At 41.4% G+C, this 27,029-nt stretch overlaps 1 protein-coding gene across 24 annotated transcripts in view; it reads left to right on the top strand.

Moving 5' to 3' along the window:
* Nucleotides 1-27,029, top strand: part of LOC139387551 (disks large homolog 1) — a 262,524-nt gene that overhangs the window by 71,160 nt on the left and 164,335 nt on the right. For 14 of the 24 annotated variants that reach the window (XM_071133865.1, XM_071133868.1, XM_071133877.1 and 11 more), the window contains exon 4: nt 2,375-2,539. In XM_071133865.1, coding sequence (XP_070989966.1) covers nt 2,375-2,539 — 165 coding nt within the window. Of the gene's footprint in view, nt 1-2,374; nt 2,540-24,074; nt 24,237-27,029 lie in introns of all 24 variants that reach the window. The other 10 variants (XR_011629189.1, XM_071133866.1, XM_071133860.1 and 7 more) reach the window with 1 other exon arrangement.

The raw sequence follows: 27,029 nt of genomic DNA, 5'->3' as shown, positions 1-27,029 counted from the left end.
TGGATTTGGAGTCACACTCAAAATTAAAGTGGAAAACCACACTACAGGCTGATCCAACTTTGATGTAATGTCCTTAAAACAAGTCAAAATGAGGCTCAGTAGTGTGTGTGGCCTCCACATGCCTGTATGACCTCCCTACAACGCCTGGGCATGCTCCTGATGAGGTGGCGGATGGTCTCCTGAGGGATCTCCTCCCAGATCTGGACTAAAGCATCCGCCAACTCCTGGACAGTCTGCGGTGCAACGTGGCGTTGGTGGATGGAGCGAGACATGATGTCCCAGATGTGCTCAATTGGATTCAGGTCTCTTGCAGGAACTGCTGACACACTCCAGCCACATGAGGTCTAGCATTGTCTTGCATTAGGAGGAACCCAGGGCCAACCGCACCAGCATATGGTCTCACAAGGGGTCTGAGGATCTCATCTCGGTACCTAATGGCAGTCAGGCTACCTCTGGCGAGCACATGGAGGGCTGTGCGCGCCCGCCCCCCCCCCCCCCCCCCCCCCCCAAAGAAATGCCACCCCACACCCTGACTGACCCACCGCCAAATCGGTCATGCTAGAGGATGTTGCAGGCAGCAGAACGTTCTCCACAGTGTCTCCAGACTCTGTCACGTCTGTCACGTGATCAGTGTGAACCTGCTTTCATCTGTGAAGAGCACAGGGCGCCAGTGGCGAATTTGCCAATCTTGGTGTTCTCTGGCAAATGCCAAACGTCCTGCACGGTGTTGGGCTGTAAGCACAACCCCCACCTGTGGACATCGGGCCCTCATGCCATCCTCATGGAGTCTGTTTCTGATTGTTTGAGCAGACACATGCACATTTGTGGCCTGCTGGAGGTCATTTTGCAGGGCTCTGGCAGTGCTCCTCCTTGCACAAAGGCGGTGGTAGCGGTCCTGCTGCTGGGTTGTTGCCCTCCTACGGCCTCCTCTACGTCTCCTGATGTACTGGCCTGTCTCCTGGTAGCGCATCCATGCTCTGGACACTATGCTGACAGACAAAGCAAACCACCTTGCCACAGCTCGCATTGATGTGCCATCCTGGATGAGCTGCACTACCTGAGCCACTTGTGTGGGTTGTAGACTCCGTCTCATGCTACCACTAGAGTGAAAGCACCGCCAGCATTCAAAAGTGACCAAAACATCAGCCAGGAAGCATAGGAACTGAGAAGTGGTCTGTGGTCCCCACCTGCAAAACCACTCCTTTATTGGGGGTTTGCTAATTGCCTATAATTTCCACCTGTTTGCACAATTTGCACAACAGCATGTGAAATTTATTGTCAATCAGTGTTGCTTCCTAAGTGGACAGTTTGATTTCACAGAAGTGTGATTGACTGAGTTACATTGTGTTGTTTAAGTGTTCCCTTTATTTTTTTGAGCAGTGTATAATGTTTACATACCCTACATTATTCATCTCATATGTATATACTGTACTCTATATCATCTACTGCATCTTTATGTAATACATGTATCACTAGCCACTTTAAACTATGCCTCTTTGTTTACATACTCCTCTCATATGTATATACTGTACTCGATACCATCTACTGCATCTTGCCATTGCCGCTCTGTACCATCACTCATTCATATATCTTTATGTACATATTCTTTATCCCTTTACCCTTGTGTGTGTATAAGGTAGTAGTTTTGGAATTGTTAGCTAGATTACTCGTTAGTTATTACTGCATTGTCGGAACTAGAAGCACAATCATTTCGCTACACATACATACACACCATGTGTATGTGACAAATAACATTTGATTTGATTTGAAGAATGAGAGAAACTCCCGAAATACAGGTGTGCCAAGCTTGTAGCGTTGTACCCAAGACGACTCTAGACTGTAATCGCTGTCAAAGGTGCTTCAACAAAGTACTTAAGGGTCTGAATACTTATGTAAATGTTTCAGCTTTTTATAAAATTGCTAAAAAATTGAATTGTCCGTAGATTGATTAAAAAATATATTTATAATCAATTTTATAATAAAGCTATAATTTAACAAAATGTGTACAAATTCAAGGGGTCTGAATACTTTCTGAATGCAGTGTAAATGTATTTAAACTACAGACTAAACTGTTGAACGCAATTGGATATTTTGGACTGTACTAATTTGCAGCTTCTGTTAATCTCACTGTCAAGCCTATACAACAAAGCTACGATGCCCACAATGATTGAACATCAGGCTTTGCATTGACCAATATTACTGATCTGCCTCAAAGGTTGACCTCACTGGTCGGCCTTATAAGCTCACCTAACTGATCAGCCTCAGGTTATCGATTGCACTCACATGCTTGCCATCCTCATCTGATACCTACAATGGGCATTTGTTGTATATATTGTCCAACATCCACTTACTCTGCTCTACCCTGCCCGTCCAGAAATACAGGCACCACGATGAGGACACATCCCCCCAGGAGCAGAGCTCCCCCCAGCTCACTGACGAGGTCCCTAGCCCCGAGCTGGTCCAGGTGGCCGAGAAGAACCTTTCCCAGATTGAGAATGTCCACGGCTACGTGGCCCACGCGCACATCTCACCCATGAAGGTAGGATGGACACCTTCACACGGCGGACACACACACACACACACTTTCCCACACTTGTTTATTTATTTTGCATTCCTATTCACATTCACAAACAATTTCACATACATTAAATGCATTTTCATACAAAAGGAGGATGGGAGAGAATTTTATCATATAGTACGTTCCCCTGTTGCCCATATTGCCCTCATTCGCTTCATTGTGAAACTGTGTACAAAAATCACAATCACACATGGTGCCTTGCAAAAGTATTTAGTCCCTTGGATTTCATCACATTTTGTGTTACGAAGTGGAATTAAAATGTATTTAATTGTCATTTTTTTGTCAACAATCTACACAACTGTCAGTGGAAGAAAAATGCAAATATTTTTTAAAGATTAAGACTAATTAAATAACTAAAATAGTAATTGCATGAGTATAGCTCTAAGTCAGTACATGTTAGAACACCTTTTGACATCGATTACAGCTGTGAGTCTTCTTGGGTACGTCTAATGGCACAACACTTCACTACCTGTGTAACGAGGGAGAGCTCGGTTTGTTTGGGAAGTCTATTGAAAAACTTTAGTTACTTTGATCCTGTGATGCGATTGGCATCAGTTGCTGGAACCGCTACTATCTGTACAGTGGTTCCTCTTTTAAAAGTTGCGAGTTTATACCTTGGGACTTAAGAGGTACCCCTTGTCATTGCTTCACTGCTCCAGACCACCACTAGGGGGAGTGAGAGCACTCATTATGCATTTCGGTCCCAAGGTTTTAATGACCAATCAGTGGTTCCAATGATGAATTTGTTGCGAGCCACCTCTCCCTGGTGACTTTCTTCAGCTAAGATGGCTGATAAAACATTACGGGGAGGTAAATGTAAGTAGTTATAACATAACGAGTCATGCAAAAAAATTTGAGAGGAATATGTCAGACAAACATTAGTGCATATTTTTTGGTCATAAATTTAATTTACAGAAATCGCTATTTTGCTTGTTTTTTCCCCCTGTCATATCCAATACCAGGTGTATCAAACTCCATTCTGTGAATGATGCTGTATCTGCATGTATATATTACAATTATACACTTCAACAGTGTTTACCACTCCTTCTCCTGGGAAATCAATGATTACACATTGTAACTATACAATAGACTAGAAACATGATTTAGTAACTCATATTTACAGAATAAAAAAACGTATATCCTGCCAGCACGCCCACAAGTGTGCTGATTGACGTGTGGAAGGTATGAGATGGGAGTAACAATCCAGACTATTTGCTCTGAGACCGGCATAATAATTTAATGAAACAAGCAGGGAGCAGGTTTCGAACCCTGTGCCCAAATGTATTAATTGGGGTTGGATCCGATTGTGGCGGAAAACACTATCTATTGGAATCTTTAACATGTGGAAAGGGGGAAAAAGTATTATTAGTTTTTCACAAGCGTAGCAGGATGGGCTACTAGCAAAACAATAGACTATTCAACCTTTAGTAAAGAACTAATAGCCGAGCTAGGTGTGAAACCCCCCTCCGCAACTTGCAACAAATCATTTGTATCCATCTTTCCACATGTATATCTACCTAGACACGGTTAATGTTCTGAAAAAAATAATATAAGTTTACATACACCTTAGCCAAATACATTTAAACTCCGTTTTTCACAATTCCTGACATTCAATCCTAGTAAAAATTCCCTGTCTTAGGTCAGTTAGGATCACCACTATATTTTAAGAATGTGAAATGTCAGAATAATATTAGAGAATTATTTCTTTCAGCTTTTTTTCTTTCATCACATTCCCAGTGGATCAGAAGTTTACATACACTCAATTAGTATTTGGTAGCATTGCCTTTAAATTGTTTAACTTGGGTCAAATGTTTTGGGTAGCCTTCCACAAGCTTCCCACAATACGTTGGGGAAATTTTGGTCCATTCCTCCTGTCAGAGCTGGTGTAACTGAGCCAGGTTTGTAGGCCTCCTTGCTCGCACATGCTTTTTCAGTTCTGCCCACAATTTTTCTACAGGATTGAGGTCAGGGCTTTGTGATGGCCACTCCAAGACTTTGTTGTCCTTAAGCCATTTTGCCTCAACTTTGGAAGTAGGCTTGGGGTCATTGTCCATTTGGAAGACCCATTTGCGACCAAGCATTAACTGACTGATGTTTTGAGATGTTGCTTCAATATATCCACATAATATTTGTTCTTCATGAAGCCATCTATTTTGTGAAGTTCACCAGTCCCTCTTGCAGCAAAGCAAGAGCACCCCCACAACATGATGCTGCCATCCCTGTGCTTTACGTTTGGGATGGTGGTGTTCGGCTTGCAAGCCGCCCCCCTTTTCCTCCAAACATAACGATGGTCTTTATTGCCAAACAGTTCTATTTTTGTTTCATCAGACCAGAGGACATTTCTCCAAAAAGTAAAATAGTTGTCCCCATGTGCAGTTGCAAACCGTAGTCTGGCTTTTTTAATCTCGGTTTTGGAGCATTGGCTTCTACCTTTGCTGAGTGGCCTTTCAGGTTATGTCAATATAGGACTCGTTTTACAGTGGATATATACTTTTGTACCGGTTTCCTCCGGCATCTTCACAAGGTCCTTTGCTGCTGTTCTGGGATTGATTTGCACTTTTCGCACCAAAGTACATTCATCTCTAGGAGACAGAACGCTTCTCCTTCCTGAGCGGTATGACGGCTGCGTGGTCCCATGGTGTTTATACTTGCATACAGATGAATGTGGTACATTCTCAGGCGTTTGGAAATTGCTCCCAAGGATGAACCAGACTTGTGGAGTTCTTTTGATTTTCCCATAATGTCAAGCAAAAGAGTTTGAAGGGAGGCCTTGTCATACATCCACAGGTACACCTCCAATTGACTCAAATGATGTAAATTAGCCTATCAGAAGATTCTAAATCCATGACATAATTTTCTGGAATTTTCTAAGTTTAACGGCACAGTCAATTTAGTGTATGTACACTTCTGACCCACTGGAATTGTGATACTGTGAAATAATCTGTCTGAACCTCTTACTTCTACCCCCTCCTTTTTCGAACATTCTGTTAAAAATCGCGCAACTTTTCAGCGTCCTGCTACTCATGCCAGGAATATAGTATATGCATATGATTAGTATGTGTGGATAGAAAACACTCTGAAGTTTCTAAAACTGGTTAAATCACGGCTGTGACTATAACAGATCGTGTGTTTCATTGAAAAACGCAAGAAAAACTGCTCTCTGAAAGCTAAAAATAATTTCCATAAGTCACTTCCATGGGTTGTTAAAAGGGGACAAAATGTAATATCGACCTGCATGCAATTCATACAAATTCCACACGATGTCGCCATTGTCGTCATTTTCAATTGAATTTTTTGTTGGAAAATCCAACTATCTGGATTCCGTTTCTTCCAGTCTCCACCAGGATGCTGTGAATGTGGACATTGGCAGCCATTGATTTGCAGACGAGGAGCTATTGAATATACATCGCCCTGTAATCATTTTGATAGATTATAAACGTTTACTAATACCTAAAGTTGGATTACAAAAGGATTTCGAAGTGTTTTGTGAAAGTTTATCGTCGACTTTTTTAATTTAAAAAAATGACGCAGCGTTTAAAAACAATGTTTTTTTCTGAATGACACAGCTTCCATAGAAAGCTATTTTGGGTATATATGGACCGATTTAAACGAAAAAAAGACCCAATAGTGATGTTTATGGGGCATATAGGAGTGCCAAGAAAGAAGCTCGTCAAAGGTAATGAATGTTTTATATTTTATTTCTGCGTTTTGTGCTGCGTCGGATAAGCAGAGTCTTTGTTTACGTCGCATTCAGGCATTTTGAGGTGTTGCATGCTATCAGATAATAGCTTCTCATGCTTTCGCCGAAAAGCATTTTAAAAATCTGACTTGTTGGCTAGGTTCACAACGAGTGTAGCTTTAATTCAATACCCTGCTTGTGAATTTTGATCAAGGTTTGAGTTTTAACGAGTACATTTAGCATTTAGCGTAGCGCATTTGCATTTCCAGGTGCCTACTTGAGACATATGCGTCTCAAGTAGAATCAAGAAGTTAACAATTGCTGGAAAAATTACTTGCCATGCACAAAGTAAATGTTCTAACCAACTTGCCAAAACTATAGTTTGTTAACAAGACATTTGTGTTGTGATTGAAAAACAAGTTTTTATGTATGTAAACTTCTGACTTCAACTGTATATCTATGGTTCAAATTCAGGATGTATCACATCCGACCGTGATTGGGAGTGCCATAGGGCGGCGCACAATTGGCCCAGCAGTTTTGGCCGGGTTAGGCCTTCATTAGCCGGGGTAGGCTGGTACTGGAAATATTGCCAGCTTGTAATGCAAGTGTTGCACATCAGCAGATGGAGATAACCTACACCAGTCGAGCAATTCATTTCAACAATAATCTTCATTTTAATTTGACTTTACAAACAACGAGGGCTTAATTGGAGTCTATTTCTTCTGAGCCTAGACCTATATAAAATAACTGTGTATATATACACTGCTCAAAAAAATAAAGGGAACACTAAAATAACACATTCTAGATCTGAATGAATGAAATATTCTTATTAAATACTTTTTTCTTTACATAGTTGAATGTGCTGACAACAAAATCACACAAATTATCAATGGAAATCAAATTTATCAACCCATGTAGGTCTGGATTTGGAGTCACACTCAAAATTAAAGTGGAAAACCACACTACAGGCTGATCCAACTTTGATGTAATGTCCTTAAAACAAGTCAAAATGAGGCTGTGTGTGTGGCCTCCACGTGCCTGTATGACCTCCCTACAACGCCTGGGCATGCTCCTGATGAGGTGGCGGATGGTCTCCTGAGGGATCTCCTCCCAGACCTGGACTAAAGCATCCGCCAACTCCTGGACAGTCTGTGGTGCAACGTGGCGTTGGTGGATGGAGCGAGACATGATGTCCCAGATGTGCTCAATTGGATTCAGGTCTGGGGAACGGGCGGGCCAGTCCATAGCATCAATGCCTTCCTCTTGCAGGAACTGCTGACACACTCCAGCCACATGAGGCTGGCATTGTCTTGCATTAGGAGGAACCCAGGGCCAACTGCACCAGCATATTGTCTCACAAGGGGTCTGAGGATCTCATCTCGGTACCTAATGGCAGTCAGGCTACCTCTGGCGAGCACATGGAGGGATGTGCGGCCCCCCAAAGAAATGCCACCCCACACCATGACTGACCCACCGCCAAATCGGTGACACTGGATGATGTTGCAGGCAGCAGAACGTTCTCCACGGCGTCTCGAGACTCTGTCACGTCTGTCACATGTGCTCAGTGTGAACCTGCTTTCATCTGTGAAGAGCTCAGGGCGCCAGTGGGGAATTTGCCAATCTTGGTGTTCTCTGGCAAATGCCAAACGTCCTGCACGGTGTTTGGCTGTAAGCACAACCTCCACCTGTGGACGTCGGGCCCTCATACCACCCTCATGGAGTCTGTTCCTGACCGTTTGAGCAGACACATGCATATTTGTGGCCTGCTGGAGGTCATATTGCAGGGCTCTGGCAGTGCTCCTCCTGCTCCTCCTTGCACAAAGGCGGAGGTAGTGGTCCTGCTGCTGGGTTGTTGCCCTCCTACGGCCTCCTCCACGTCTCCTGATGTACTGGCCTGTCTCCTGGTAGCGCCTCCATGCTCTGGACACTATGCTGACAGACAAAGCAAACCTTCTTGCCACAGCTCGCATTGATGTTCCATCCTGGATGAGCTGCACTACCTGAGCCACTTGTGGGTTGTAGACTCCGTCTCATGCTACCACTAGAGTGAAAGCACCGCCAGCATTCAAAAGTGACCAAAACATCAGCCAGGAAGCATAGGAACTGAGAAGTGGTCTGTAGTCCCCACCTGCAGAACCACTCCTTTATTGGGGGTGTCTTGCTAATTGCCTATAATTTCCACCTGTTGTCTATTCCATTTGCACAACAGCATGTGAAATGTATTGTCAATCAGTGTTGCTTCCTAAGTGGACAGTTTGATTTCACAGAAGTGTGATTGTCTTGGAGTTACATTGTGTTGTTTAAGTGTTCCATTTATTTTTTTGAGCAGTGTGTGTGTGTGTATATATACACACACACACTGCTCAAAAAAATAACACGGGACACGATAAGACGAGGACAAAGGACGTCTGACTGCTATGCCATCTTGGTATTTGATGTTCAGAATCAGAATGTACAGAAATGCGGATGTTTATATAAACTACATTTTAGTCGCACTTCCACTCCGCTCCACGACCACAGGTAAAACCTTGCTGAGATGATCAATGTACAGTTGTGGCCAAAAGTTTCTGCCTCAGTTTGTATGATGGAAATTTGCATATACTCCAGAATGTTATGAAGAGTTATCAGATGCATTGCAATTAATTGCCATGCAAATGAACTGAATCCCCAAAAACATTTCCACTGTATTTCAGCCCTGCCACAAAAGGACCAGCTGACATCATGTCAGTGATTCTCTCGTTAACACAGGTGTGAGTGTTGACGAGGACAAGGCTGGAGATCATTCTGTCATGCTGATTAAGCTTCAAAAGGAGGGTGGTGCTTGGAATCATTCCTCTGTCAACCATGGTTACCTGCAAGGAAACACTTGCCGCCATCATTGCTTTGCACAAAAAGGGCTTCACAGGCAAGGATATTGCTGCCAGTAAGATTGCACCTAAATCAACCATTTATCGGATCTTCAAGGAGAGCGGTTCAATTGTTGTGAAGAAGGCTTCAAGGCACCCAAGAAAGTCCAGCAAGCGCCAGGACCGTCTCCTAAAGTTGATTCAGCTGTGGGATCGGGACACCACCAGTACAGAGCTTGCTCAGGAATGGCAGCAGGCAGGTGTGAGTACATCTGCACGCACAGTGAGGCGAAGACCTTTGGATGATGGCCTGGTGTCAAGAAGGGCAGCAAAGAAGCCACTTTTCTCCAGGAAAAACATCAGCGACAGACTGATATTCTGCAAAAGGTACCAGGATTGGACTGCTGGGGATTGGGGTAAAGTAATTTTCTTTGAATCCCCTTTCCGATTGTTTGGGGCATCTGGAAAAAGCTTGTCCGGAGAAGACAAGGTGAGCGCTACCATCAGTCCTGTGTCATGCCAACAGTGTAAAGCATCCTGAGACCATGTGTGGGGTTGCTTCTCAGCCAATCGAGTGGGCTCACTCACAATTTTAAGAACACAGCCATGAATAAAGAATGGTACCAACACATCCTCTGAGAGCGACTTCTCCCAACCATCCAGGAACAGTTTGGTGACGAACAATGCCTTTTCCAGCATGAGCACCTTGCCTTAAGGCAAAAGTGATAACTAAGTGGCTTGGGGAACAAAACATCAATATTTTTTGTCCATGGCCAGGAAAGATCCCCAGACCGTAATCCCATTGATAACTTGTGGTCAATCCTCAAGAAGGCTGGTGGACATACAAAATCCCACAAATTCTGACAAACTCCAAGCATTGATTATGAAAGAATGGGCTGCCATCAGTCAGGATGTGGCCCAGAAGTTAATTGACAGCATACCAGAGCGGATTGCAGATGTTTTGAGAAAGAAGGGTCAACACTATTGACTATTTGCATCAACTTCATTTAATTGTCAATAAAAGCCTTTGACACTTATGAAATTCTTGTAATTATACTTCAGTATTCCATAGTAACATTTGACATCTACATGTAGAGATTAAAAAAAATATTTTTAGATATACTGTAGGCCTACCAAAGTTGTTGTAGGGCTTTTATTTTACTACATATTGGTCTACTTACTCTGCTGGCGTCTTGACCCAGTGTATGCCGTCATTTGCAACGCAAACCCGGGCGGCAGTGTGTTTAGGGTTACGGTCTGCCTGGGCCTGCAGGACTCAAAGTACTTTGTTTGTCAGATGAATCATTGGGTCAAAACTACAGAACAGTACAAAACAAGCGAATGAACACACGTGGTTAATGTTCTGATAATATTTATTTGTATATATATAATTTCTTACCAAGCCTTTCCGTAAGTCCACGCAAGTTTCATCAACTGTCTTCTTACTGTAATTAGAATGATGTTGATGACGTGCCGTGATGCCAGTTGATTACAGATTGTCTTAGCTGATCGTTCGTTATCTTCATTCATCAGGGAGTCGATGGCTTGAATAGTCTCGATTGAAATGAAATACAATGTGAAAATGTGCAGCATACAGTAAAGACGAGCAGTCGATTTATTTAAGCATTTTTAGTATTATTAGGCCTACATTAAAGTATCGTAGCCTACTGTACCTGTTCATCTTCCTGGTCTTTCGAGTTCGGCGTAAAACAGGCATCTGAGGATAGTGTTTGGAAATAGCACTGTCCGCGACACAAATCCCCAAGTCTACCAGTTTAAAAAAAATGTCTACAGTAGATTTTCCGTTCCTCCTGAAAGCACTAATCTGCTCACTTAAATGAACAGAGATCCTGGTCACGGTGCTACAGTATAATCAAAGTGAGGACAATCTGCTGTATACTTATAGCCTATTGTAACCTGAAAGTCACGCCTTTCCTCACCCCCCCCCCAAAAAAACACCATCCTTCACACGGTTACCATTCAAAAACGAGCTGTTAAATAAATTAAAAAATCACATTACGACCAAAGAGAACAGACGAAATGGACGTTTTCATCAAGCCAGCTTCTTTCTATGGTGCTACCCGTTCCAGGATTAGGACTGTAACCACCAGAGGACTTGAAAATGAGCTGGAGCTGAGAGATCACCAAAACTAAAGGTGTTTTGGTTTCAGAGCATGTGATATTAAAAAAGAAAAGGTGTATATAGCCTATCAATGTGTAGGCATACTGTATAATAAAATTGATAATTGTGTACTAAAAACCTGACTGTTTTTGCAGAACTTGTTACCAACGTAATTAGAAAAGTACAAATAATTGTTTTGTATATGGTCTGACATACTACTGATATCAGCCAATCAGCATTCAGGGCTCGAACCATCCACCTTATAATTACAAATTATTTGGATACTGCAAATTAACTACAAGAACCCCAAACAGATATGTTTGACTAAAACAGTCATTTTAAACCTAGCTTACATTTGTATACGATCACGTCTCTTTTATGCGTGGGAATACTTGGGAACAGATTTCTAAAATTCAAATTACTACGAGCTCATTTCCACAATGGAAAAAGAAATACAAAACACGCATGCCAAATTTGTCATGCGTGTCACCAGTTGGGGAACCCTGCCGTATGTGATGTAAACAGAGATATCTACTTTCTTGGGGACCTCAGTATTGACTGGTTTTCATCAAGCTGTCTGCTCAAGAGAAAGCTTTTCACTGTAACCAGTACCTGTAATTGTTTTCAGATTATTAATCAACCTACCAGGGTGTTTACAAACACTACACTACAAGAAGATGATCATCCACATGATCACAATATAGTGGCTTTATCCAGGAAAGCCGAAGTTCCACAAGCTGGGTCTAAAATAGTATATAAGAGCTCATACAAAAGATTTTGCTGTGATTGATGTGGATTATGTTACAAATATTTGATGGTTTGTGATTAATAAGCAGCACTTGATGAATTTATGAAATTGCTTCTTCCAATTACTGATAAACATGCACCTGTTAACTGATCGTCTTTGGTCTGCAGCATTTTGAGTAGAACCTTGTTACTTTGAGTAACGTTCAACAAAACTGCCTGAATGTTATCAGGCTGTTTGTAGATAACTCGTCAGATTTATCTAGTTTGGTGTGGACATCATCGTATTTAGTTTTGGCTATATCGAGTTATTCCTGTAGCATATGATTTTGTTCCTGTAGAAGACGATTTTGTTGAAGATTTTGTGCTTGTTCATCGTCACACGTTTTTGAAATTACATTTAATAGTTCAGTTTTCAACCGCAGTTCCATAGCTAGCAGAATTTTGCCCTTTTCTGCATTTGTCATTGGTTTCCCGGTTCTCTCCACCTGTCCCTTTATGTCTACTGTTACCTGCTCGTGCTTCAGCTGTGAACTGCGGTATTAGACTGATGCCCATTTCGGATGGCAAGACATCAGGGCTAGATTGGAGAGAACCTTTACGAGGCCTGCGCCCGATGGTTGATTTTGGAGAGCGTTGTTTGGTCTGTGATGGGACGTTTTTTTTCTTCACACATAGCTCGGCTATTAGGCTGTTCTTTAGTAAAGGTTGAATAGTCTATTGTTCAGCTATTAGCCCCCCTCCCCAACTTGCAACAAATGGTTGTTACTCCCATCACGTTCCTCGCACTTTTCCACGCGTCATTCTCCGCCTGAGTGGCTTGCTTTTGGGTCTGCTGGCAGGATATGGCAGCACCTTCGGTTGTGCATCAAGAATTCTGCGTAGCAGGTTTGTATGAAGGTCTGGTTATTCACAGGCAAATTGTTATATGCTATGGAGGTACATTTGTGTCTTGTTGAGAGCAAAAGTTTTATTTTCAATCAAAAATTGTTCTGAAAGCAAAAACGAGGCTAACAAATATTTTGTAATAGAGCGCAAAACTTTATCCATTTTATTCCCAAAATATTTTGAGAACAAAAAATGTATTTGAAAACAAAACTCCAATTTAATTTCGTTATCATCCACCCTCCATTTTAGCCATTTTTTGAGTGTCAGTTTGGCTACCATCAGAACTGTTCAGCCTTTCTTTCCGACACAAAGGAAGTCATAGCGGACACCTACGAAGGACTATGTGATGATGGCATCTCAGGTAAGCAGTACTGGGCGTTCTTTCGTCCAACTTCTACATAGTTAGTAGTTAGCTCCTATGATTCAGTGTCGGTTCATAACATACTACTTACTATATATTACATAAATACATGCAAACGTTGAATGATAGATCATGCAATTATTATTCTCAAGCTAACCAAAAACATTTAGCTTCGAACGCCTATTCTCGCCTTTTTCAGGTGAATTAATCTAACTTTCTTTCATTGCAACTCGTAAGCAGGCCATGTCCTAGTTGTTTCATAGTCGATATGTAATTGTATTTTATGACTGTAACGGTTAGCTTTTTTTAACAGAAGGATGAAAGAACACTGTCTGTCAAAGAATGCTATTCTGATATGTCAGATGAAGAGTTAGACCAGAAAGTCAGGGCCATGAAGGTCAGGATGCCTCATGGGGGCTTTAAAACGGTCAAAGGAAGTCTCCAAGCAATGGGCTATCGTGTACAATGGCGAAGAGTTACGGAGTCTTTGCAGCGTGTAGATGGTGCAGGTATCATTGCCAGAATGATCCAGCTTCATTGCATTGCGTGGCAAAAATACTCTGTTCCTGCTCCCCTGTCTCTCGTCCACACTGATACAAATCATACATGTATAAGGTACTAAGATGTATAATGTCTCCATCAAATCTAAGAAGTTATTTATTCTTAATTATTCGTAGAAATTTGTTCAATGATGTATGAAATTGGAGTTCTTGATCAACTGGTAATACATAAATAATGAAGCAGGTTAATAGGTTAAACATTTCACTTTTAATTCCAATGCTTTTTTTCAAGATACAACATTGTCATCTTGGGCAGTATTGATGACATTTTCAAGGAAGGTAAGTATATTATTTTGTATGCATATTGCATATTTCCCATCACATAATGAACAACCACAATACCAGTCTGGTGTTAAGCTTTCTGTGCTGTATTGACGTATCCTGAAAATGACATCTGCTGCTTTAGATTGAACGGTCATATCTCAGTTATTGTTTTCGTATCTACAAAAAATATGTTTTTTTCTTTACTTTCAGAGTGCGAGCTGATCAAGGGGTTGAAATGTAGATATTGCCAGATGTATGTTCACTGTCCGAGAAACAGGCTGGCAAAACTGTCCATAACCAGAGGTAATTAAACTGTTTTGTGTTCTTTTTCTCTCTTCCCCTCTGCCTGCCTTGATGTACATGGAATCTGTCTCACATGCATTCATTGTAATATAATATTACAATTATAATATTTATAATGCATGTATTATGTATTTATTACACCTGGATAATGAACTTTCAATAAAGCGTTTCACATTCTCCACTGGTTGAAATGAAGTATCTCATTGAAATACTACACCTATCCTTTGTCCTCAGATTAATGCAGATGAAGGGTTAGATATGCATAGGAAGTGTAGTGTACTGTTTTGTTTCTGTATATATGAATTACAAGTCTTTACTTAAATCATGATTCTAGTCTATTACATAGTTACCATGTGTAATCATTGATGGAGCAGGAGTGGTAAACACTGAAGTGTATAATTGTAATGCACACATGCAGACAAAGCATCATTCAAATAATGGAGTTTAATACACCTAGTATTGGATATGACTGAAAAAGAACGTCTCAGATTCATACCTGAACCGCACCTTTATTTGCCAAGGAATAGTATATATTCAATGTGGGGATCTCATGTGGTAATAACTACAGTACATTTTTATAGGACTTGCATCCTTGGCACAAAGTTATTTTATTCTACTCAATCCATTGGCTTCATTAATGCCATTCATACTTGAAGTCGATACAACAACTATGATAGCTGAGGTTCATAGGTTCTGAACTAATATTCATACCAAACATTTTAGGGTCCATACACAAGATCAGCAACATACTGTTTATTTTTTATTTTTTATATAATTAAAAAAAACATTCAGGCACCCAAGCTAACTTGCTAGCTACTTCCAGACACAAATGAGAGAACAGCCCACTGAACATTACTTACCCAACCAGAGCTGGTTAGGCTGTTATGTTATCCAGCGCATTGGTGACTGTCATTGTCTGTTTGTAAATTCGGAGTGTTTCGGCTCTTGGAGCATTCAAGCGCTCACTGGACTCTCTGGCTGAGGAGTTAGGGTAGATCCGAGCGTTCTGACCTCACAATGCCAGTCAAGCACCCAAGCTAACTGGCTAACATTGGCTAGCTTACTAGCTACTTTCAGACACATAATGAGAGAACACCCCACTCTGACCATTTTACTCGCCCTAGCAGAGCTGGTTAGGCTGTTTTCATGTTATCCAGAGCATTGGTGACTAACTGTGCTGCTGGCAACAATTTAATAATGCTTATTTGCTGACATTTACTGACACCGGCCATATTCAACGGTGGTTGAGCGTTCGTAAATTCATCAGTTATTCTGCGCTCTGGCACACGGATGTTTTTTGTTTTGAAATGTAGCTAGCTAGCTACGTAAACAATGAACCATAATCCCAACTCATGAAGTTACTACCCTGCATGAATCTGCAGGTAGTTAAGAAACTAGGTTCAATGTTAGCTAGCTAACATTAGGCTATAATTAGTCAAGCAAACGGATCTGATATACAAATAAGATCATACACGTAACTTTAGCTAGCGAGCCAGCCCGCTGACGTTAGCTAGCAAACACTACAATTTAACTTGACATTAGGCTTATTCAGTTTTGCTACATGGGGCAAAAAAAAAAAAAAGCAGCGTTTGAGAGGATTACCTAGACATAATGACCAGTCCAACCCACTCATTATCTCAACCAATCATGGCTAGCGGGAATGTTGCTGTATTTTTCTGTAGCTAAATCAACTAGGCTCTTAATTTTAACAGTTGTATTTACAGATGGCATACATGTTTGTTATTAAGGCACATGAAAGTTCACATGTTCGAGAAGGCATTTCTGCCCAAAAACAAATTTTGATAGAAAGCCAGCATCCCGGAGTCGCCTCTTCACTGTTTACGTTGAGACTGGTGTTTTGTGGGTACTATTTAATGAAGCTGCCAGTTGAGGACTTGAGGTGTCTGTTTCTCACTCTAATGTACTTGTCCTCTTGCTCAGTTGTGCACTGGGGCCTCCCACTCTTTCTATTCTGGTTAGAGACAGTTTGCTCTGTTCTGTGAAGGGAGTAGTACACAGCGTTGTACGAGATCTTCAGTTTCTTGGCAATTTCTCGCATGGAATAGCCTTCATTTCTCAGAACAAGAATAGACTGACGAGTTTCAGAAGGTAGATTTTGAGCCTGTAATCGAACCCACAAATGCTGATGCTCCAGATACTCAACTAGTCTAAAGGTCAGTTTTATTGCTTCTTTAATCAGGACAACAGTTTTCAGCTGTGCTAACATAATTGCACAATGTTTTTCTAATGATCAATTATCCTTTTAAAATGATAATCTTGGATTAGCTAACACATGCCATTGGAGAACAGGAGTGGTGGTTGCTGATAATGGGCCTCTGTTCGCCTATGTAGATATTATATAAAATATTTGCCATTTACAGCTACAGTAGTCATTTACAGCATTAACAATGTCTATACTGTATTTCTGATCAATTTGATGTTATTTTAATGGACACTTTGATTATCTTTCGAAAACAAGGACATTTCTGAGTAACCCCAAACTTTTGAATTGTGTGTGAAAAGCATTCCAAGTGAAGCTGGTTGAGAGAATGCCAAGGGTGTGCAAAGCTGTCAAGGCAAAGGGTGGCTACTTTGAAGAATATAAAATATGTTTTGATTTGTTTAACGCATGTTTGGTTGCTACATGATTCCATATGTGTTATTTCATAGTTTTGATGTCTTCACTATTGTTTTACAATGTAGAATGGTAAAAATAAATTAAAACTCTTGAATGATATGTGTGTGTCTAGATATATACACTCACACCCACACACTGGCCTCAGACATCGCTTGTCCTAATATTTATATATTTCTTAATTCCGTTATTTTACTTTTGGATTGTTGTGTATTGCTAGATATTACTGCACTGTTAGAGCTAGGAACACAGGCTTTTCGCTACACCTGCAATAACATCTGCTAAATATGTGTATGCGACCAGTCAAATTTGATTTTCAAATTTTGCCATAGATTTCAAGCAGATTTAAGTCAAAACTGCAGCTTGGCCACTCAGGAACTCCATTGTCGATTTGGCCTTTTGTTGTAGGTTATTGTCCTGCTAACAGGTGAATTCCTTTCCCAGTTTCTGGTGTAAAGCAGACTGTTTATTTTATCCTGAACAAATCCCCAGTATTTGCCAATGTCAAGCATACCAATACCACGATGCAGCCACCACCATACTTGAAAATAAGGAAGCAGTTACTCAGTGATGTGTTCGATTTGTTAAAGCTGCAATATGTAACTTTTGGGTGATATAAATGTAAGTTATTGATCTGTAATTATCATTGAAAGCAATTCTAAGAATCAGTAGATCTTTTCTATGTGCACCATTTCTCTGCTACCCCTTAAGTTTTGTTTTTGCATCTTTTAATTTAGTTTTTTACACCAGTTCAAACAATGCAATATTTTTGCTTGTTGAAAAGATATTTCACAGCAGTTTAGATGGTACAATGATTCTCTACACTGGATTGTTTTGTCACATAAACTGAAATTAGGCTAACTATTAGAATTTTAGCAAACCAGAAATGGTTGAGGGATTTCTGCATATTGCACCTTTAAGCCAATTTTTACTTCTGAATTAATTTAGGGTAGCCTAAACAAAATGGTCTGAATACTTATTTAACAACTATTTAGTTATGAATTCTTAATCTTTTTACTTTGACAGAGTATTTTGTGTGGATTGTTGACAAACCTATTTGAATCCCCTTTTGTAACAATAAAATGTGAAGAAATCCATAAATACTTTGTCAAGGCACTGTACATGTACTAATACATACTTGTCTTCGCTCATGTTCACATGTGAGATTCCCCTGCAGTGCATTAACCAGACAGACATTGTCCAACTTCCTAAAACTCAATTTTAAGTTTAAAAATATGTTCAAACTATGACTATCAGCCTTTGTATCCATAGGGCCATTCATGAATTTGAGTTACATTTCCGCAGACCAATCCCTCAGCTTTATACCAAACCAAGTTGATGGGGTTGCCGCTGGGCAGAAACACCCTCACAATTATGGCTTTAAAAACTACATTCTAAACTTATTCTGTTTAGTCTTGATAGTTATTGGCAAAAATAAATAGGTGACCGACCAGCTCAATTCGGTCTTGTGTAGCAACATTTGAAATTGTTTTTTTACATTGGGTGAAAGTAGAGACTCGGAGCTAGAAAATGGAATATCATACAATACAGTTGAGGAACAATGGGAAAGTAATACTGCTTTGAAAGTTGCTAAACTTGTAACCCCACTTTTGAGAACCTACTGGAGAGCTCTTCTTTGTCTACACCCATTCAGCATCACACCCTCTCAGGCCTTAGCCCCACCCATCTCTTTAAGGATTCATATGAGGCCATGTACTAAACAACCAAAGATTTCACGACTAAATGCTGGTTTATACTACATCTATCAACAATTGTCGCAGTGACATGAACATTCTATTGTCGTCCGACATCAAACTTGTCATTAAGTTTAAACACACAAACTACAGGCTGCATGACATCAGCAGCCTGGTTGTCCAAAATAGCATCATTTATGTATTTTAGAACTTGGATGAGGATTTGGACACTGTCTCGTTGGCCTAACATTATTTCCTAATTTGACTTTGGTGCAGGTCATGTTCTTCAAATTACAGTCTCTGGTCAACACACACTATATCAAATCAAATCTGAGTTTATTTGTCACATGCACAGGATACAGAAGGTTCAGTGAAATGGTTACCTGCATAGTGGAGTCCTTTGTTTAGACATGTAGCTAGCTAAACAATTAACCATAATCCCAGCTCATAACGTTACTGCCCTGCATGAATCTGCAGGTAGCTAACAACCAGGTTCAATGTTATCTAGCTAACATTAGGCTATAACTAGCAATGCAAATGGCTCTGAGATACGCTAATATTACTACACAGATCATACATGTAACGTTAGCTAGCCAGCCAACTAGCTAACACTACGCTTTAACTTGAAATGAAAATGAATTTCTGACAAAATTATAAACGTATGAAATCTGAAATTGTAGCTAGCTAGACTATTTTACCTGTATATATGGATGTACGCTTCTCCCCTCTGTCATGGATACCATGGTTCCTTTAGTTTGAAGATGTAATCGACTCCCTTTTCATATTTGCAATCAAACGGCAGAATTTTGTTCAACTCTTTAGCTATCATTCTCTAATTCCACCGGGCATTCCACTGATTTCAAAACTCGGAGGGAGAGAAACACTTCTGCAGTTCTTCTACGTGATATCTTTCAAAAAAGCAGCATTAAAAAGGCTTGCCGACACATACTGACCAGCTCATCTTATGAGTGGGCTACATGGCAGACCAATCCGAACTCATCTCTCGGCATGTCCAGCCCACCCATTATCTCAGCCAATCATGGCTAGCGGGAATATTCCTGTCCTTTTTCCGTGGTTAAAACAACTAGGCTCGTAACTTAACACTTGCATTCGTATTTACAGATGGCATGGAAGTTTGTTATTAAGACACATGAAAGTTCACATGTTCCAGAAGGCATTTCTGCCAAAAAAATGCATTTTGAATAAAAACAAAGTTTACATTCAAATGCCTCCTGTGAAGTAGCAATGCGCGACATATGCCTAGTTTCCTGAAACGAGTCACATGTTATTTCCAAATTGAGCAAAATTACAAGAAAAACTATACAAAAGTGTTCAAGTTAATTGTCGATTCGTTTTATAGTTTGTACATCGTCACATATTTGGGTATGTGTCTTCAGCTCCTACCTTATGCATTGACATTGAAAAACGTTAACTGAAGCATCAAGCTAGAGTTTCTGCATCATTTGCCCAATTGCTGTAGCATCTATTGACACTATTTATTGCCATGTCCTTTTTTTGTAGCTCAAGATTTGCCCTCGCCTAGCATCAGTTGCTATGACCTGAAGGTTCTTCATCTGCTCTGTGTGTGTTTTAGTGTAGTCTCTTTGTAATGTTTATCACCATAATTTGGAGCCGACTTAGACCTGGAGGTGCAATTGCTGCTTGCTGGCAACCTGTAAGCCTATAACAATGATACTATATAATGTTTGGACTCAGTTTAACTTAACATCCATGGTAGCATAATTTACTATTGTATGCCCCTGTTCCCCCTAGGCACTTACAACAGATTTCTTTATTTAACCTTTTAACTTGGCAAGTCAGTCAAGAACAAATTCTTATTTACAATAACGGCCTACACTGGGCCAATTGTGCGCCGCCCTATGGAACTCCCAATCACGGCCTGTTGTGATACAGCCTGGAATCAAACCAGGTAGTCTGTAGTGACGCCTCAAGCACTGAGATGCAGTGTCTTACACCTCTGCGCCACTCAGAAGCCCAAGGATAGGTATAAGCCAGTATGGCAAAAAAACAACTTAATCTGTAAGAAGGACGTGTGCAACTCCTACCATATTGCTTATACCTATATCATTCTTTCAAATCTACATGAAGTGCATGGATAAGGCAAGGGGTTGTTTCTGGACTGGGCCATAGTCACTTTACCTGCTAGTTGATGACTCTTTGCTGCCATCCAGAGATCAAATCAAGCCATTACGTTGTTTCCACCATATTGTCATCTATTGAATTGTTTGCAAATTTCTGCCTCCAGTTTAACGCATTGATCGCTGTTAAATGGTCCTGTTTCTTGCTCATAAGGTTTACAGTCTGTCTTTGATTGAGATCATACAGATGAACTGTTGATCATGCATCTTATCATACATTGCATTGTCCATTCCTGTTGGCTGAGCCAGTGGTGGCGACAGTGAAGTAATTTTGTCATAAACATACATAGCCTGGTCAGAAATTGTTATGGCAGGTGTCATGCCATGTTTTAATGACCCATTGTGAGAAAAAAACTTGCCCATTCATTTAAAGAAACCTTTGTTATGAGTCTGCTCAGACAACACTCTTGGGTGTTTATTCAATGTGCTGTTACGATGCTCAATGTTTTGTCTAGCATTGTCAAAGGAGTTAAAAAGTGACTTGATGTTCTGTCTAGAGCTCAACAGCTCTATGCCATTTCTTGTAACCTCTACATTGTCTAAGGTTAATAACGGTACAATCAATAATTGTTCTGGAGAGCTTATGGGTTAGCCAGTATTTATTATTGCCTTGTTCTGAGTTAATTAAGTAGACTAATTGCTTAAAGTTAAATCGGTGTTGCCCGGGTGCTCAACGTACAGTGCATTTGGAAAGTATTCTGACCCCTTCACTTTTTTACACATTGTGGAACAGCCTTATTCTAAAATGGATTTGAATGTCCCTCATCAATCTACACACAAAACCCCATAATGACAAAACATAAACAGGTTTTTGAATTTTTTGCAAATTTATAAAACAATTAAAAACGTATCACATTTACACAAGTATTCAGACTCTTTACTCAGTACTTTGTTGAAGCACCTTTGGCAGCAATTTCAGCCTCAAGTCTTCTTGGGTATGACGCTACAAGCTTGGCACACCTGTATTTGGGGAGTTTCTCCCATTCTTCTCTGCAGATCCTCTCAAGCTCTGTCAGGTTGGATAGCTATTTTCGGGTTCAAGTCCGGGCTCTGGCTGGGCCACTCAATGACATTCAGAAACCTGTCCCGAAGCCACTCCTGCATTCTTGGCTGTCTGCTTAGGGTCGTTGTCCTGTTGGAAGGTGGACCTTCGCCGCAGTCTGAAGGTCCACCTTCAAGGACCTCTGTACTTTAAACTGTTCATCTTTGCATCAATCCTGACTAGTCTCCCAGTCCCTGCTGCTGAAAAACATCCCCACAGCATGCTTCACCGTAAGGATGGTATTGCTCAGGTGATGAGTGGTGCATGTTTCCCCCAGACATGCTTGGCTTTCAGGCCAACAAGTTACATTTTGGTTTCATCAGACCACAAAATCTTGTTTCTCATGGTCTGAGAGTCTATTAGGTGCTTTTGGCAAACTTCCAAGTGGGCTGTGATGTGGCTTCTGTGTCTGGCCACTCTACAAGAGATGGTTGTCGTTCTGGAAGGTTCTCCCATCTCTGGAGCTCTTGGTCACCTCCCTGACAATCCCTTCTCCCCCAATTCCTCAGTTTGGCCGGGCAGCCAGCTCTAGGAAAAGTGTTGGTGGTTCCACATTTCTTCCATTTAAGAATCATTGAGGCCGCTGTGTTCTTTAGGATGCTTCCCCAGATCTGTGGCTCGACAAATTCCTGTTTCGGAGCTCTACGGACAATTCCTTCGAAATCAAATCCAAGTTTTTGTCACGTGCGCTGAATACAACAGGTGTAGACCTTAAAGTGAAATGCTTACTTACAGGCGCTAACCAATAGTGCAAAAAAGGTGTTAGGTGAACAATAGGTAAGTAAAGAAATAAAACAACAGTAAAAAGACGGGCTATATACAGTAGCGAGGCTACATACAGACACCGGTTGGTCAGGCTGATTGAGGTAGTATGTACATGTAGATATGGTTAAAGTGACTATGCTTATTTGATGTACAGAGAGTAGCAGTAGCGTAAAAGAGGGGTTGGCGGGTGGCGGATGGCGGGACACACTGCAGAAAGCCCGGTTAGACAATGTGCGGGAGCACTGGTTGATCGGCCCAATTGAGGTAGTATGTACATGAATGTATAGTTAAAGTCACTATGCATATATGATAAACAGAGAGTAGCAGCAGTGTAAAAAGAGGGGTTGGGGGGCACACAATGCAAATAGTCCGGGTAGCCATTTGATTACCTGTTCAAGAGTCTTATGGCTTAGGGGTAAAAACTCCTAGACTTGGCACTCCGGTACCGCTTGCCATGCGGTAGTAGAGAGAACAGTCTGTGGCTGGGGTCTTTGACAATTTTTAGGGCCTTCCTCTGACACCGCCTGATGTAGAGGTCCTGGATGGCAGGCAGCTTAGCCCCAGTGATGTACTGGGCCGTACGCACTATCCTCTGTAGTGTCTTGCGGTCAGAGGACGAGCAATTGCCGTACCAGGCAATGATGCAACCAATCAGGATGCTCTCGATGTTGCAGCTGTAGAACCTTTTGATGATTTGATATATTTATATATATATATATATTTATATATTTTTTTAATTTATCCTTTATTTAACTACACAAGTCAGTTTAAGAGCAAAATCTTATTTTACAATGACTACTTACCCTGGCCAAGCCTTCCCCTAACCCGGACGTCGCTGGGTCAATTGTGCAATGCCCTATGGGACTTCTGATCACGGCCAGTTGTGATACAGCCCGGGATCAAACCAAGGTCTGTAGTGATGCCTTTAGGTTGTGATGCAGTGCCTTAGACCGCTGGTTTTTAATACATTAGCAAAAATGTCTAAACCTGTTTTCGCTTTGTCATTATGGGGTATTGTGTGCAGACTGAGGGGAAAAACAATTTAATCTATTGTAGAATAAGGCTGTAACAAAGTGGGAAAGTGAAGGTGTCTGAATACTTTCCAAATGCACTGTATGAATCAGTTGCTAGATATTGGCAGTCCACTACAAGAAACTGCAGACACAGTAGCTCTCCATGACACTGCTATGCTAGGTGCTCTGTGTACGCAGACAACCCATCATATTATTTTCCCTTACTTCCCCTTTTCTTACCTTCTCTTCTATGTCTTATATTTTCTTTCTCCTCACATCTCCTCATTTCACTCTGCAGTTTATTTTTATGTATTGCCCCCCCGCCACCCTTCTCTTTCCATCCCCTCTTGCTTTCTCTTTTGTCCTTTTATTGTACTGTATGGTAACCCTTTGAGTTCCGTGCCCATACCTCCCTCTGTAGGTAGCTTCTCTGGAATGCATCTTTGACGGGCCGTCCACTTTAGGGCAGCAGGAGCTCCCTCCCCCCTTGTCCCCCGCCCCATACTCCCAAAGCCACGAGGCGTCCCTCCTTCCCACCTGCTCCTCCTCAACCTCCTACCACACAAGCCAGGCGCCATTCCAGGTAACCCACCTTCTTCACCCTTAGATGCTCCGCTGACTTTTGAGGTAGGGCTATGAGTTGCGGTTGGCGTTGAGCTAATTCGCTTTTTATTAGTATGGCTGATTTTTTTACACAATCATTTTGTCTTTTGACTGGACAAAGTTGCCGATCACCAACATCGAGAGGCTGTTTATGTGTTGCAATGCAAGATGGCTGACTCCATACTGTGAATGAGCTTCCCAGACCAACATCTGTACACCTGCTTTAAGTAGAGCATGGCTGTTCTCCTATTAAGATACATTTTCAGATAAAATGGCAAACAATGCTCTTTGTACTGAAGCTGAGCCATCATACTCATGCCATATAATCTTCTGGGCTTTGCTAATGTCTGCGCAGGCATACGCATGGTTTTGTGACCTCAGTCTTTTCCTGTCGGATTCCTTGATTGATATGTTTCATTATCTCAATTGTCAAAAGATGGCGCATGGTGTGAAAATAGAATGCATCCTCCTGACCCTGACGAAAACAGCTGCCTATTTTGGCTATGTTTACCCCACATTCACTGACACTTGAACATTTATTTGAGAAATAATACTTTATTAATCCATGTGAGATGGAAATTCTTCTGATCTTCCCCTTAGAATGAGCTTTTCAGACGGTTGCAATTTAGGCTACAGTTTTCTCCGCTTATCATGAAATGAGAGGTGATTTGAACTTCGTAGGTGAGTGGATGAAATGTACAAGTGGTAAATCGACTGCCAAGCAAGATAGATGTATCCTCTGCTCACATCCTTTTTACACAAGCCCACCATATAATACAGAGACATGGCACATACAGTACCAGTCAAAAAAAACAGTTTTTTTCTTTATTTGGACTATTTTATACATTGTGGAATAATAGTGAAAACATCAAAACTATGAAATAACACACATGGAATCATGTAGTAACCAAAAAAGTGAGGTTCTTCAAAGTAGTCACCCTTTGCCTTGACAGCTTTGCACACTCTTGGCATTCTCTCAACCAGCTTCATGAGGAATGCTTTTTCAACAGCCTTGAATGAGTTCCCACATATGCTGAGCACTTGTTGGCTGCTTTTCCTTCACTCTGTGATCCAACTCATCCCATCACCTGGAATGCATTTCAATTAACAGGTGTGCCTTATGTTAATTTGTTGAATTTCTTACCTCAATGCGTTTGAGCCAATCAGTTGTGCTGTGACAAGGTAGGGGTGGTACACAGAAAATAGCCCTATTTGGTAAAAGACCAAATCCATATTATGGTAACAGCTCAAATAACGAAAGAGAAATGACAGTCCATCATAAAATCAAGTCTCTCACCTCCTCCCTATACACTGTCTCGTTGTTGTCGGTGTTCAGGCCTACCACTGTTGTGTCGTCGGCAAACTTAATGATGGTGTTGGAGTCGTGCCTGGCCATGCAATCATGAGTGAACAGGGAGTACAGGAGGGGACTGAGCACGCACCCTTGAGGGGCAGATGTGTTACATACACTTACCACCTGGGGGCGGCCCGTCAGGAAGTCCAGAATCCTGTTGCAGAGGGAGGTGTTTAGACCCAGGGTCCTTAGCTTAGTGATGAGCTTTGAGGGCACTATGGTGTTGAATAGCATTCTCACATAGGTGTTGCATTTGTCCAGGTGGGAAAGAGCAGTGTGGAGTGCAATAGATATTGCATCATCGGTGGACCTGTTGGGGCGTTATGCAAATTCAAGTGGGTCTAGGGTTTCTGGGATAATGGTGTTGATGTGACCCATGACCAGCCTTTCAAAGCACTTCATGGCTACAGACAGTTCACGTCCTGATAATCTGTCTGGCCCTACGGCCTTGTGAATGTTGACCTGTTTAAAGGTCTTATTCACATGAGTTATGGAGAGTGTGATCACACAGTCATCCGGAACAGCTGATGCTCTCATGCGTGCTTCAGTGTTGCTTGCTTCAAAGCGAGCATAGAAGTTATTTAGCTCATCTGGTAGGCTCATTACTTTAAGACATGAAGACAGTCAATACGGAACATTTCAAGAACTTTTAAAGTGTCTTCAAGTGCAGTCACAAAAACCATCAAGCGCTATGATGAAACTGGCTCTCATGAGGACCGCCACAGGAACGGAAAACCCAGAGTTACCTTTGCTGCAGAGGATAAGTTACCAGCCTATTTCAGCCCAAATAAATGCTTCACAGAGTTCAAGTAACAGACACATCTCAACATCAACTGTTTAGAGGAGACTGCGTGAATCAGGCCTTCATGGTCGAATTGCTGCAAAGAAATACTACTAAAGGACACCAATAATAAGAAGAGACTTGCTTGGGCCAAGAAACACAAGCATGTGACATTAGACCGGTGGAAATCTGTCCTCTGTGAAATCGGTCCTTTGGTCTGATGAGTCCAAATTTGAGATTCTTGGTTCCAACAGCTAAATCCTTTTGAGACGCATAGTAGGTGAATGGATTATATCTGCATGTGTTCCCACCGTGAAGCATGGAGGAGGTGGTGTGGGTGTGCTTTGCTGGTGATGCTGCCAGTTATTTATTTAGAATTCAAGGCACACTTAACCAGTATGGCTACCACAGCATTCTGCAGCGATACGATATGGGACTATTATTTGTTTTTCAACAGGACAATGACCCAACACACCTCAAGGCTGTGTAAGGGCTATTTAACCAAGCAGGAGAGGGATGGAGTGCTGCATCAGATGACCTGGCCTCCACAATCACCTGACCTCAACCCAATTTGAGATGGTTTGGGGTGAGTTGGACAGCAGAGTGAAGGAAAAGCAGCCAGCAAGTGCTCAGCATTT

This window comes from Oncorhynchus clarkii, chromosome 28 (genome assembly GCF_045791955.1).
Source record: "Oncorhynchus clarkii lewisi isolate Uvic-CL-2024 chromosome 28, UVic_Ocla_1.0, whole genome shotgun sequence".
In the NCBI taxonomy this organism is placed as follows: domain Eukaryota; kingdom Metazoa; phylum Chordata; class Actinopteri; order Salmoniformes; family Salmonidae; genus Oncorhynchus; species Oncorhynchus clarkii.
The sequence above is the reverse complement of the archived record's forward strand: the minus strand, read 5'-3'. Positions and strand labels throughout refer to the sequence as shown.